At 45.6% G+C, this 13,415-nt stretch overlaps 1 protein-coding gene and 1 long non-coding RNA gene across 2 annotated transcripts in view; both read left to right on the forward strand.

Annotated features, from left to right (window-relative positions):
* Nucleotides 1–508: 508 nt before the first annotated feature.
* LOC142901852 (ras-related protein Rap-2c) overlaps nucleotides 509–13,415 on the forward strand; it is a 114,910-nt gene continuing 102,003 nt past the window's right edge. The window contains exons 1-7 of the mRNA XM_076046555.1: nucleotides 509–1,900; nucleotides 3,694–3,857; nucleotides 4,387–4,519; nucleotides 4,611–4,721; nucleotides 5,518–5,701; nucleotides 6,140–6,293; nucleotides 8,082–8,296. Of these exons, the coding sequence (XP_075902670.1) occupies nucleotides 1,540–1,900; nucleotides 3,694–3,857; nucleotides 4,387–4,519; nucleotides 4,611–4,721; nucleotides 5,518–5,701; nucleotides 6,140–6,293; nucleotides 8,082–8,240 (1,266 nt within the window). The 5' untranslated portion in view covers nucleotides 509–1,539 and the 3' untranslated portion in view covers nucleotides 8,241–8,296. The remainder of the gene's footprint in view (nucleotides 1,901–3,693; nucleotides 3,858–4,386; nucleotides 4,520–4,610; nucleotides 4,722–5,517; nucleotides 5,702–6,139; nucleotides 6,294–8,081; nucleotides 8,297–13,415) is intronic.
* Nucleotides 8,303–11,273, forward strand: LOC142901860 (uncharacterized). The gene is made up of 2 exons (XR_012929004.1): nucleotides 8,303–9,423; nucleotides 9,454–11,273. It is a non-coding gene; the product is annotated as an uncharacterized LOC142901860 (long non-coding RNA).

A 13,415-nucleotide genomic window follows, 5' to 3' on the forward strand; every position in this document is an offset into this window, starting at 1 on the left:
AATGGGATTCTGTCAGCCCATATGTATACGGGCTCAAATGTGTGCGTCTTCCTCCAAGCCCGGCACATTCTTCAGGGTGTTTACCTGCAGAGCCGGGACGGTGCGGCAGGCATTCTTGTGGAGGAAGAAGAAATTGCCAAATGCGTAGGAGCGTTTTCTGGGAGGAGCAGGAGGAGGAGGAGGAGGCCAAAAAAAGTCCTCTTTCCTCCGTAATCACACACTCCCTTCTCTCTCTGGTGGCATCTCGCCCCACCTTCACCACCACCACCACCTCTCGTGCAGTCCCTCCCTGCCTCCCTCTCTTCTGTCTGGGGCTCCTCTGTGCACTTCTCCCAGACGTCCTCCACAATAGTAGAGTCCCATTGTGCAGCTGCTCTGAGAGTTTTCAGGAGAACACTGAGCTCGGTTGCATCCAAGGATACCTAATCTACCATAAAGCTTCCACTCTTTTTTTTTTTTTTCGAAGAAAAAAAAAATACAGAAAACGGAGTTCTTTCATTTCATACTCGCTTCTACTTGCGTCATATATGTTTTTTGAGTCGTGACTTTTTCCGTGTTTATATGAGGGGGGCAGTCACAGGCCCACCGCGGTCCCGTCCAACATAAGTCTTCAGTTTTTCACATGTTGTGGCGCAGACTGCCTTGTGTTTACCTATAGCGGAGGAGAGGGAGGATCGCGTCGAGTGCATATATTTATTTATACATTGAAGCCGTGACTGGTCTCTGTGGCAGCGGGTATGGGCCAGCGCTCCGGCTCACACACGCCTCTCACGGAGGTGAACCCACCGGAGGGACCGCCGCGGTGCCGCGCATGAACGGAGCGTTTCAGCCTCTCTTCTTCTTCTTCTCTCTCTCTCTCTCTCTCTTTCTCTCTCTCTCTCTCTCTCTCTTTTTTCGCGCAAGGATTTTTTGCGACATGGGCTGAGCTCCCGACTGGACTCTCTTCCTTTTTTCTCTCCTTTTTTCTGCACATCCATTGCGAGAGCTGGTGAATGATCCGAAGATGGATGACGGAAAACGGAGATGGACCAAGCGCGCAGACTAAATATTCCACCTTTTTCCACCACGGCGAGAGAGCGCCGCGCACACCGGCGCGGACATCAACGGAGCTTTTGAGCGCAGCAGATTGGAATGAGCGCGTCATCCAAGTTTCCAATCACAAGAGACAGCGCGAGAGAGAAAGAGAGGAGTTCGGCAGCTTTTCAATTTTTTTTTAATTTGTATTTTTTGTGTGTATTCCTAGGAGTGCTTTAAAATATTCGACTTTTTATCTTAAACTGCGCACAATCAATGACGCCTGCTAGGAAAACGTTCGAGTGTAGTGGACAGATGCTGCGTTTGAGGACCGTTTGACCAAAAACAGCCTGATCGGGATATTGGATTTTTATTCTTTCCATCCATTTATTTTTCTTTCTATTAACCCTTCAAACTCTGTGATTTCGAGATTTTTTTTTTTTTTGTCATTTACTTCTTCTCGAATCCACCAAAGCTTCACCTTCACTCTGCCGACGCGCCCACGTCCATTTGTACCCCCGGACGATGTGGCTCCCCCGCCTCGCCCTGCTGCTGCTGCTGCTGCGCCTCTCCGGCGTGCTGCTGGTGGAGGGCATCAACACGTGTCAGTCCATCAACCTGGACCGCCAGAAGTCGCGGCGCATCGAGGCGGTGCGCGGCCAGATCCTCAGCAAGCTGCGCATCCGCAGCCCGCCGGACGAGGACGACGAGCCGCCCGCCGGCAACGTGCCCGCGGAGGTCATGCTGCTCTACAACAGCACGCGCGAGCTGCTGAAGGAGCGCGCGCGCCAGGCCGAGTCCGCGTGCGAGCGCGAGAGCAGCGAGGAGGACTATTACGCCAAGGAGGTGCAGAGGATCGACATGATGCCGCCCCGCACCGACAGCAGTGAGTTGCGTTGAAGTGTTAAGGCATGGGGGCAAAGTACGGCCCGGGGCCCATATGTGGCCCCTTAAACGTTTTATTTCGGCCCGCGAACTTGAAGAAATTATATTAGTTGTAAGTCATATTTTTTCCTTCTTTTTCTTTAGTGTTTAAAGAGTAATTTCAATGAAGAGCTTAACACATTTTTTGTAACACTTTTGTTCATTTCCAAGTGACATTAGAGCACATGTTGTCTACATATCCCATGATATATTTTTCCTCCTATGAGGTGGGTCACCAAAATACTCCATCCATCTGCTGCTGCTCCGGCCCCTCTGTCAAATTTTAGAACCCATTGTGGCCCACTAGTCTAGCCCCTGTGTTAGAATATACCATACCAGAGTCATCACAAGTGTCAATACACAAAGGGTTGTGTTTTTTGTTTATTTCGTTTTTTTGAGGTTTGTTTTGTTTTGGGTTTTTTAAGGGGGGGGGGGGTGTCAATCAAGCAGTACTAAAACGTTTGCAGTGACACATCTGTCCCAGAAGAAAAGCAAAACAAAAATATTTAAGGCAAACTAAGAAAGTATAATCTTTTTCAGTACCACAGTGGAGAAACAGCAAAGTGGATAGCAAAAAATAAGCATAAATAAAAGCAGACAAAAAAGGCAAAGAAGCAACATGAATAAGGAATATAGAAAAAATAATAATAAAGATTTTGCATGTAAAGGTTCCATTTTACAGATGTTTATATTTTTATTTTACATTCCAGGCAAGACTGACTTTTAGCACCCTGTTTGAAGCCCCCACCGCCTAAAGCTAAAATAATAAAATGGAGAGAAAAAAAAAAAAAGAAATACGGTCCTACGGCACCTTCCACATGCATGTTGAGGGACAAAATGTTGGTTCAGAGAGAGAAATGGCCTCCTGGCCAGAGGTGTTTTTGCTAAGTTGGATGAGGTGACACAGTGACAGGATGGTTTTCCAGAACTGTGAGTATAGACACTTTTTTTTTTTTTTTTGAAAGGTGGAACAAAAAACAAATGGTCTTTTCTTATTTCTGGGGATTCGACTGATGGACTAGAGGCAAATTTCTGGTTAACATTAGCGGAGATAAATCTGAGACACGTGCAGAGTTTAAAGAGTTCTGCACTCAGAAGACAATTTAAGCTGTGACATTTCACGAAATGTTCTATCACAGCACTGCTACCTTAGTATTTCCCTTAATTATTGCGCTTGCACGGAAAATACATATCTGCACAGGTACTGCGGCAGAGTGTCTATTTAGACTGGGAACACTGCTGTGTGCTGCCGTCGCTGAACCCCAGTGCAGCCGTGATGTTTAGAGTCATGAGTCAGAGACCAAACAGTCGTGTCATCAACAAATATCCTGCTCACCTGAGTCGCTACCTGAGCCAGGAGCTCCTCTCTGCACTCCACTCACTTGTGGCTTGCTTGGAAGTTACTGGGATCTTATTTACAAGGTTTCTCAGATTACCGGTGCGGGACGGGACATGGTTCATAATTACATAAGTGTCTGCCTGCGAGTTGATGTTTCACATAACATGCAGGCAAAAATTACCCTTATATTAAACATAAGAACAGACACATGGACTTGACTATGTCCAAACCTGTCATTTAGCTTGAAGACACATTTCAGCAGCAATTATATCTGAGACAATGCATCACTGCACCAAAATAAAGGCCAGATTTTCCAAAACACCAAATGTTGTTGTTGTTGTTGTTGTTGTTGTTGTTGTTGTTGTTGCCGGGTCATTCTTGGCTCTTTAACTCCTTTTTTCCCCCCTCCCACCCAGACGTGGTCCAGCCAGCGATCCCCAACCCTTACTACCGTGTGGTCCACTTTGACGTCAGCAGCGTGGATCTGACCAACAGCACCCTGGTCAAGGCCGAGTTCAGGATCTTCAGAGGCCCCAACCCCGAGGCCCGGGCCCTGGAGCAGCGAGTGGAGCTCTACCAGGTGAGCATCTGTGCGACATCAGGGCGGCCAGAGCCACGGTTGAACTTAGCCTAGCATGCAAATATCAATGGGAGTGCTCTTTAATTGCTGGTTCTCCTTAAACATCCTTGCTGAACCCCCTTATTTCCTATTCCATTATAATTATGGAGTCATAATTATTACAGAGGGAGCCGAGCCAGCAGTTGTTTTCCTGTCAGCGTCGCAGAGGAATCTTAATCACTCGTCTCTTTCCTTCTTCACACGCTTGACTGATTTTTGAAAAAAAACAAACATATTTTTCTTTGTCGCATCATCGTTTTTGTGAGGTTCCAAATGTCGACACTAGTTTTAACATGTGCAACTTGAGGGAGACTGTAAACAGAAGAAGGCGTTTTTTTTGTTGCAGATTTATTTTATTTTATTTTCTAACTTATTAAAAAAAAATCAAGAAAGATGAACTTAAAATTGGAGGTGATGATATTTCCGTGTGTTCTAGATCCGTCTGGTTCTGTTTCGTCTGCTCGTACAAATGCATGTTTATTTTGTGCAGCTGCTGAGGCCCGATGAGAAGAGCACGTCCGCTCAGCGATACATCGATTCCCGCACCGTTCAGCCAAAGGCCAAGGGCTCCTGGATTTCTGTGGACGTCACCGAGACCATCAAAGACTGGGTGTCCGATCCGGGTGAGTTTCAGTCTGCGTTTCTCCACTGATTTTTTAAAAAAATTCATTTTATTATTTGTACTGAATAAATTCCGTGTCTCTCTCCCATCAGAGAATAATCTGGGCCTGAAGCTCGGCGTCCACTGCCCTTGCTGCACCTTCATCCCGTCCACAAACAACATCGTCCCCAACAAGAGCGAGGAGCTGGAGGCTCTTTTCGCAGGTCTGCTTTTCACGTCGGCAGAGTCTCAATCACCGCCGTCGGTTTTTATTTTATTTATCTTGAAGGGGAACTTTTTCACAAGACGAGTTAATTCGTCCAGAAGTGTTTGGGGCAAGGCCTGAACACCACCGCCGAACACTGAGCTCAGCGCAATAACACAAAAGCAGACGAATTACCCGTCGTGACGCGACACGTCTGAGAGTTGATCGAGAGGAAAGTTAAACTCTGTTTTATCTAAATTACCGCGCAGATGAGAAATTTCACCGGTTGGCTGTAAAAGTGTCCGCTCGAGCTGTGAAAGCCCCCGAGGCAGATTTATCAGCGCGGCGACGGTTCCGCGGGTCACAGAGAGCGGCGTCTCCTCGAGAAAGGCGCCTCTGAAATGATTTATGAATCACTTACTCACTGCTCACAGGAATAATGAAGGAGCTGTTCTCTCACGTACCGCGAACACGGCTGAATTTCAGACTGTGTTGCCTCATTCAGGCCATAAATTACGGCACTTTCCTCTGGATTTATACTCAGGTTTGGTTTTTTTTCACCTTATGGAAAGTCCTGATGCACACACAAGAGCAGCAGGAGCTTATTTTCACCTCTTTTGCTCCCAGAGACCACAGAAAAACAGGAATCAAAAGCATAAAAACAAGAAATGAGATACACGGTTTGGGGGGTTTTTTGTTTGGTTTTTTTGTTAAAGCTGTTGAAGTCACATCAGGACAGATTCTTCGCATTAAAGACTTTATACCAATCCTGTGCCTCAGAACTACTGTGTTAGCAGTTGGCGTCCTCTCTGCAGGTGTGGATGACGAGCGGCTGCGGCAGCTGAGGAAACCGGGCCAGGTGAAGGGCCAGTCGGACTTCAGCACCAAGACGCCGCACCTCATCCTCACGCTGCTGCCCAGCGACAGGGTGGACAACCCGGCCGTCAAGAGCCGCAAGAAGAGGGCCGCCGCCACCACAGACACCACGACCTGCTCCCGGTAGGCCTCTGTGTATGTGTGTGTGTGAGAGAGTGAGTGTGTGTGACTGACGCTGACGGACAGCGTTGACATGCCTCCAGGGTTTGCAGTTTTCAAATTCTGAAATCCAGTTGCGGCCAGCCGTGGATTTTTCCTGCTGACCCAAAGCTCCCTTTGCAGACTGCGTGTGGAAAAACTAACAAAGGGCACCCTGTGTTTAGACGGCAGGCCAGCCAGTCTGCACGCGCGCTGTTTTATTTAGACTAGCGCGCGCCGCGGGGTTCTAAAAACCCCAGCGGCCTCGCAACGGCGGCACCTCGCGACGGCCGCTTCTCCGATTATCAGCCGGCCCGTTTGTCATTTTCCCTTGACGCGTCTGTGCGCAGCCTCTTGGGAAGAATGATTGGATGCTGAAACGCTCGCACGTGTGTGTCTGTGTGTGTGTGTGTTGTGTCTCAGTGGCTCCGACCAGGGATGCTGCCTGCGCTCGCTCTACATCGACTTCAGGCGCGACCTCAACTGGAAATGGATCCACGAGCCCAAAGGTTACAAAGCCAACTTCTGTGCAGGAAACTGTCCGTACCTCTGGAGTGCCAACAACCACTATAACATGGTGAGTCGCTTTGAGGCTTAAATGGCTCTTTTTTGGTCTGATTATGTTAGTTAGTTAGTTAGCTAGTTAGTTTGCTAGTTTATTGTCCACGATGTGGAAATTTGTTTCTGGTCTCATAAAACAACAAGCAGCAGCAACAACACATACACACACAAACATCTTCAGGGCAAAAAGCAGGACAGTAGAAATGGAAATTACATTTAAAACTCATCAACTAGACACGGTATTCAGTGCTCCAATGGCATTAGGGATGAAGGAATATTTCAAGATATTAAAGTTTGCCTTTGTTACTTTGTATCGTCTACCAGAGGGAAGACGTTGTTGAGTGGATGAGAGGGCTCGTTTGCTATTTTCGACAGTTGTTGTTCCTTGTAAATGCAGCTTAATTGTTTCTGTCTCTTCCCTATGATGTTTGAGGCTTGGTTCACTGTTCTCTGCAGCTTGCTTCTTCCTGTTATGTTAACATTACCATCCTATATCGCCATGTTAAAAAGTTAAGACTCCCTCTATCAGGTTCTTATAAACTGTCTCCATAATATGTTTGCCGATTGTTAATCACAGGATTCTTATGTTAATGGATATTTCTGTTTTTAAACTATTAAAATGGCGTTCATTTTGCAAAGTGTGTTGTATCGACTAGAAGCACCGACTTAACTGAATCGTTATCAATGAGAAAAACATCAACGGTTGCCTTCCATCTGATTTCTGTTCAAACCGCTCTGGCAAAAAAAAAAAAAAACACCAAGGAGAAAGCATCCTCCTCGTCCAAGCTGTGTTGCACTGGGATCTTGAGCAGAGGGACGCACTCTCAATTTTCTGTGGAAACGGAGAAAGCCTCGTCAACGTGAGGCAACTCAGCCAGATTACATAAATAAAAGCCATCTGGGGTTGAACGGTTACCAACAGTTGCTGTGGTCCAAAAACAAAAGCTGCTTGTGGAAAAATTCAGTAACTCCCCTTCTTCATCTTGTCTGTGTAGTGAAACACTCTGGTTTGGACGCACATGCACTTTCGGGCCTGATTCCCTGCGTACGGGAACTCGCAAGTGCGGGCGATATTTTGCCTTAATGAGCAATAAGTGAATTGTTTGTGGCCGCTAAACACAGCATTTGACTAAAATGGGCTAACCTCAGTGCCATAAATGGGGCTGACACCTCGTGGCAGCCTGCTGCTCAGCATATACATGCTGCCTGTTAGACACGGCCAGTTTGTCCCACAGCTCAGCCACACTGACTCCACAGAAAACTGGACTTTTTTTTTTTTTGGAAAGTGCTTTTCCAAAAAAAAAAAAGTGTTTTGGATTCTTGAAGCTCAGCTCTATTGGAGATTGGCAGTTTTCATAGGGAACGATGGTTTTTGGACTGATGAGACTCTGTACAGTAAATGTGAGGCTGCGGTCAGACGGCTGCTTGTTTAACGGGACGGACAAAAGGCTGGAGACTCAAGGGAACCGTTTAGCCTGAAATATGAGGCCCAAAGTGATGCTTTCAGGCAGAACATATCGCTCGTTGTTAATAAAACTGGACAGCGAAACCACAATTTAACATTGTTAAGCGTTGCTTATTGCACTTGGCAAACTCGATGTGTAGAACTGTGTGTCTTTTCTCAATCCAACATGTGGAACTAAACCTTGGAAGGTGCACTGGGAACCTTTAAGTCAAAAAGAACAAAGATTCAAAGCAAACACAGAAAATCCCCGATGTCAAAAAAAAGAGGAAATAAAGTCTGTCTTCCTTCTTTGACACAGTCGTTGATGGAAGCCACCGTGTACTTTGTCCCCCTGCTCAGATCCTGCCGCTGTACAACAAGCTGAACCCCGAGGCGTCGGCCTCGCCCTGCTGCGTCCCCCAGGACCTGGAGCCCCTCACCATCATGTACTTCATCGGCCGAACACCCCGCGTGGAGCAGCTGTCCAACATGGTGGTCAAGTCGTGCAAGTGCCGCTGAGCTCGGAGGAAGAGGAGGAGGAAGAGGAAGAGGAGGAGGAAGAGGAGGAGGAGGAGGTGAGAAGTGACTGGAACAAAACTACAAACTGATCCCAAAGAGGAGACGAGTGATTGATCTTCCCTTCATTTTGTGAGGAAGGAAGTTTTTTTTAAATTTTTTTTTTAAAAATTGGATCTGCAGACGTTTATAAAGATAAAAACTCCCGATTCAAACACAGGACCAGGACTTTTTTTTCCCCTCCCAGTCTCGGTGGACACGAAACATTCTTCTTTTCTGGACTTTTCCATTCCACCCCCGGACACTGTACTTGTGACAACACAACTGCAATTACATCTGCGTGTGGATACTAAAAAGTTGGAGGGGGAGCGGAGGGGGGAGGGGGGGTGTTGTTGTGCTATAAGAAGGACCCCTCTTTTTCTCAAGGTCGGCGTCGCAGCTCAGACGTGTGAATGTTTGCTCCGGGCCTGGAGGGTGTTGATAGGCAGGAAGGGGCACTTTGCAGGCCGAGCCCGGAAACAGGGATAGAGAGAGGGAGAGCGAGAGAGAGAGAGAGGAGCTGTGTCCAGGCGGAGGGTTTCTCTGCCAGCTCCCTGCGGTCCCGGAGCTGAAGTCCGCCTGCCGTAAACAGGATGTGAAAGATTTCCAGACACCGAGCCGACCACTCGCTGAACGCTCCGTCTAAACGCTCCACTCATCTCTCCTCCCCTCCTCCTCCTCCCCCACCCCCCAACCCCACCTCCTTCCACTCCTCCTTCTCCTCTTTGCCCGTATCTGGGATTTGTGGTGGGAGGAGAGAGAGAAAAGAGGAGCTTTGAAAATGAGACGTGGGAGCGCTGCCGGGTGGGAAGGTGGTATTTTGCAGCCTCGGCAAATTTGTATCTCTTTGGGCCCCCGGACTCAAAACTCTCTGAAATAACAACTCGCCCACTTATTTTCTGAAGCTGTCGACTCATTGCTATTCATTACCCCGCTCGTATTTTGTCATCTCCGTGTCCTATTATCAATCTTGCTGGTTTTGCTGGCTCACAGGCTGCCTCTTCACCCAAGTATCCACAGTGACCACTTGTGATAGAATGTCTGAAAATAAAAAACATCCCCAGGGCTCATTTTAAATATAGGCTCTCTGGTATGCCAGTGGTTTCTGTGTGTGTGTGTGTGTGTGTGTGTGTGTGTGTGTGTGTGTGTGTGTGTGTGTGTGTGTGTGTGTTTTCAGAAAAAAGAGGCTTTTGGTGTAGATGCATTTGTGTGTGTGTGTGTGTGTGTGTGTGTGTGTGTGTGGTGAGGTCATACATGATGATGATGGGAGATAAATTACACTTTGATTGTGACGGGAACAAGGCTAAACTAAAAGTGGGACGTGTGTGTGTGTGTGTGTGTGTGTGTGTGTGTGTGTGTCGGCTGGGTTCTGAGACTAAATCACATCTACTCTACACTACGGCTACACTTGTTTGTGACTGGTTGTTCAGAACGAGAGTGGATGCCTTTGGAGGGGTTTCACTCACGGCCGTCCATGTTTAAGTGCTTGTGAAAAATCCCAGTTTCTATATGTCAGGGTGGAATTTCACGAATGTACGTGCATAAAAAGCAGATATCCTTGCATGCATAAATGCTTCTGCAGGTGGGTGACGTCATAGATGTATTTCTTCAAAGGCACAGTGTGGGACCTGTCGAAGGCGTCTATTCACGAGAAACAGAGAGGGGGGGGGGGGAAATACATTTGCGTCATTTTCTGTCAAAGTTGCTAGAATCAATAGCAGCTGATGTGAGACGACGCGTGACGTTCACGCCGCTGGCAACATGACTTGGGCCTTCAATGTTGAGGGTGAAGGTGGTCTCAGTTGAGCAGCAGGGGGGACCGTCCGTCCGACTCCGCCGCGCCGTGGAGCTGTGTGTGTGTGTGTGTGTGTGTTGGGGTGCTGCTGCTGCTGCTGCTGCTGCTCTGGCTGTGGTGTGGCTCCCTTCCCCCCCCTGTGTAAACTAGCCCCAGCATCTGTTAGTCTTTTCCATTTAACTACCCGTTGCTATATCCAACATGTATTTATCCCACGGTGGAGCGCCTCGCTCTGTCTCACACTGGGACCCACTGTCCTCACTCGCAGGGGGAAGTCTGCCTGCGAATATCCACACGCACACATCTCCATAAAACCACCGGCACTGGGCACCTGGACCTTGTAAAATGCATCTAAAGCACTTCTTCCTACTCCACCATACCGACCAAAACAAGGGCCTTTAAAGCACGGCTGTAAAATGTTCCACAGGACAATTTAAAGCAATTGCGCCGAGTTTAGACAAGACAATTCATCACAATAACTCCGAAATGGCTTCTTTTTTTATTCCTACCAGTTAAGTGAAAATACACGTCTGGCTGGAAATGGATGCTATAAACATAAAAAAAAATTGACAACAACAAAAAAGTTATACGAGCAGCAGGGTGGTAATGAGACAGAAGATGCTAATCTGTGGACTCTGCATCGTTGAACGCATTTCCACTGAGCAGACCAACTGGAAGTCCTGTTGGGGAAAACAGCGCGGAGGCAAAACCCCACTGCTCTCCTCTTGGGGGCGATGTTTCTGTCATCCCCCTCATTTAGCTTGATCTAATGTCATTTCTTTGTGTGTTTTTACTTTCTGTCAGATCACGTTTCAGAATTAAATGTAGTTATTTTTTATTAAATACTTGAGTTGAGGTAAAACAACTGTTTGTGTCATTAACTTCTCTGTAAATTGTTGATAAATGCTCACTTTAAATATATATTGTTTATATATTAAAGTAATGTTAATGTATTCATTTGTAAGTGTTTCAGCTTACTTCTTTCTACAGAGATTTTTTTTCTTTGTCCGGCTCAGTAGAACAACAAACATTAGAGTCTCATGCAATGCAACAGAGCTTCGGTTCACTCTGGATCATACAATCCACTGTATGGCTTCGCCAGGATGGTGATTTAGCTGGGTTTTTTTTTTCTGCCCACTAGATGGCAGCAAATATCACACTATCAATTTCAGGGAGACGTTTCCAGCTTGTTGAGCCGATTTTTTTTTTTTTTTTTTTTTTTCAAACAAAAATTCGAATTACGCATTTTGTTCCACATTAAACAATAATTAAAAAAAAAAATCAATCAAATATATTTAATCTCGGCACTTTTAGCCCTTCATTGCACTGGCGGGTCTACGAAGGGGCCAGGAGGAAGTGGGGGGCGGGGCAGTGTCCTTGAATCTGGTGCCCCCCTCTACCGTGATAGGCAGTTGCATTTTAGAAGTCTCATATCCGCCAATCGGAATCGGCCGAGGGATTCGCTCTCATCTGGCCCTGTGCGTTCTACAATTAACGCCCACTCACATTAAATGAACGACGCCTGCTAAACAGCGACACGCAAAGGACACCTTGACCAGCGTGCTACTGCTACAAGGTAGTTATCCCCGATAGAATTTGTATCCCCTGGCCGCGGGAGCGCGCACACATTTCTACGCTTTGGTTTCAACTAAGTTCAACATCTAATTAATCGTTTCAGTGTTATGGTTTTATCAACAACGTTACGCTACGGACACATTAGACATTTATCAAGAATGCTTTTATTCTGCTGTATTGGGATTTGAACCAGACAATCCATGACGGTTTGTCGTTGAGTTATTTGTCCTGATGATAGTATTTCTCTGTTTCCGAGCTGTAATTGCACTATGTATGGACACAAATGTCAGCATAATTTGAGATACTATCAACAAAAAAAATGTTGGTGTTACTTTTCAAAATTTACAGCTGGTTGAAGGATAAGCATTGGGTTAGGGTTGGTGTTGGGATTACTGTTCATGTTAGAGTTGGGGTTGGAGTTTGGGTGTAGGGTTAGGGTTGTGGTCAGGGTTGGGGTTGAAATTAGGGCTATTGTTAAGATTATTTATTTTTTGTGTGGTTGTGATTAGGGTTGGGGTTAGGTTTTAGGATTGTGTTTAGAATTGGGGTTAGGGTTAGTGTTTGGAAGAGGGGAAGGACCCAGTCAAATTCAATCGAAACAAAAATTATTACTTGATTATATTATTAATTTATTTGTGTATTTTTTTATTTGCCTTTTTTTTTCTTCTTATTTTCGCTCCAATTTATGCGGCTTCCCTACTGCCCCCTGGCGGCCCCCTCTTTGAACCTATATAATAAAAACACAAGGAGAAGCCACATGTATCGGCCAAAGCTTCAGGTTAAAACTGATTTAGCAAAACTGAAGCTCATTTTAAAAAATGCTGACTCCAACCTTCTATTTGTGTCTTTTGTAAAGGATAATTAAACAGAGAGGAAAACCAGATGCTGCGGGCCAAGATTCAAACTCTGTGTGACTATACTGCCAGCGTGCTGTGGTCAGTGCTCCGGTGAAGTGGCATGCAACTATCTTTCTCTCTCCAACCCTCTGTCAACAAATGACAAAATATGTGGCAGCTTCACTTTGAGTGTGGATTCAGTTGGTTGCGTATTTTTGCTCTCACGGAGGGTACAAGGCCACAGCAGCCTCTGCTCATAGCTGCTGATTTGGAGTTCCTACTTTTCACTTGACATCCACCAAAAGGTTTGAAAAGAGTTAATTTAGAAACTTTTAGAGTTGAGCCCAGGTCATCTCAGGTCCAGAAAAAAGCTGCTCCAACTGAAATTCATCGTTTTACTTTCTGCTGTCATGTTAGATGTTGTTGTCAACAGGTTACATGTTGATATTTAAAGCCTTTTTTTTTTTTTTTTTTACAAGTAAATTGAATTTTTTTCTTTTTTAGAAAAAAAACTTAACAATGTACAATAAAAACAAACAGTTCTATGTATTTCTTCCTGTAAAATAAATTTTCATTTTAATGTTTGAACATAAGGAACAATGGTTTGAACACTATCAGCTCTGTGTGTGCTGCATTATGTTAATCTTACATCTTTGAGATTTTACAAATAAATAAAAAAGACTTGCTTTTCTTTTTTCTTTTTTTAAATCTTCACAGCTAAATTGTAGTTAAACTATAGACTTTTTTTTTCTTCGCTCTCTTTGTTGTCACAGTTGTGTGGAAACTTTCTTAGTGACTAACGTATCCAAACCCATACAGGAGCTTCCAATAAAACATTAAAAAAAAAATAACAAAGGCTCTTGGACAAACTGACTCTTGGCAAGGTTGTGGTATCTGTGAGTGTAAACCGAAAGGGCTTATAATCATCACTTT

Source organism: Nelusetta ayraudi, unplaced genomic scaffold (genome assembly GCF_046127955.1).
Source record: "Nelusetta ayraudi isolate G7.1 ecotype Tasmania unplaced genomic scaffold, CSIRO-AGI_Nayr_v1 ptg000090l, whole genome shotgun sequence".
NCBI classification, from domain to species: Eukaryota; Metazoa; Chordata; class Actinopteri; order Tetraodontiformes; family Monacanthidae; genus Nelusetta; species Nelusetta ayraudi.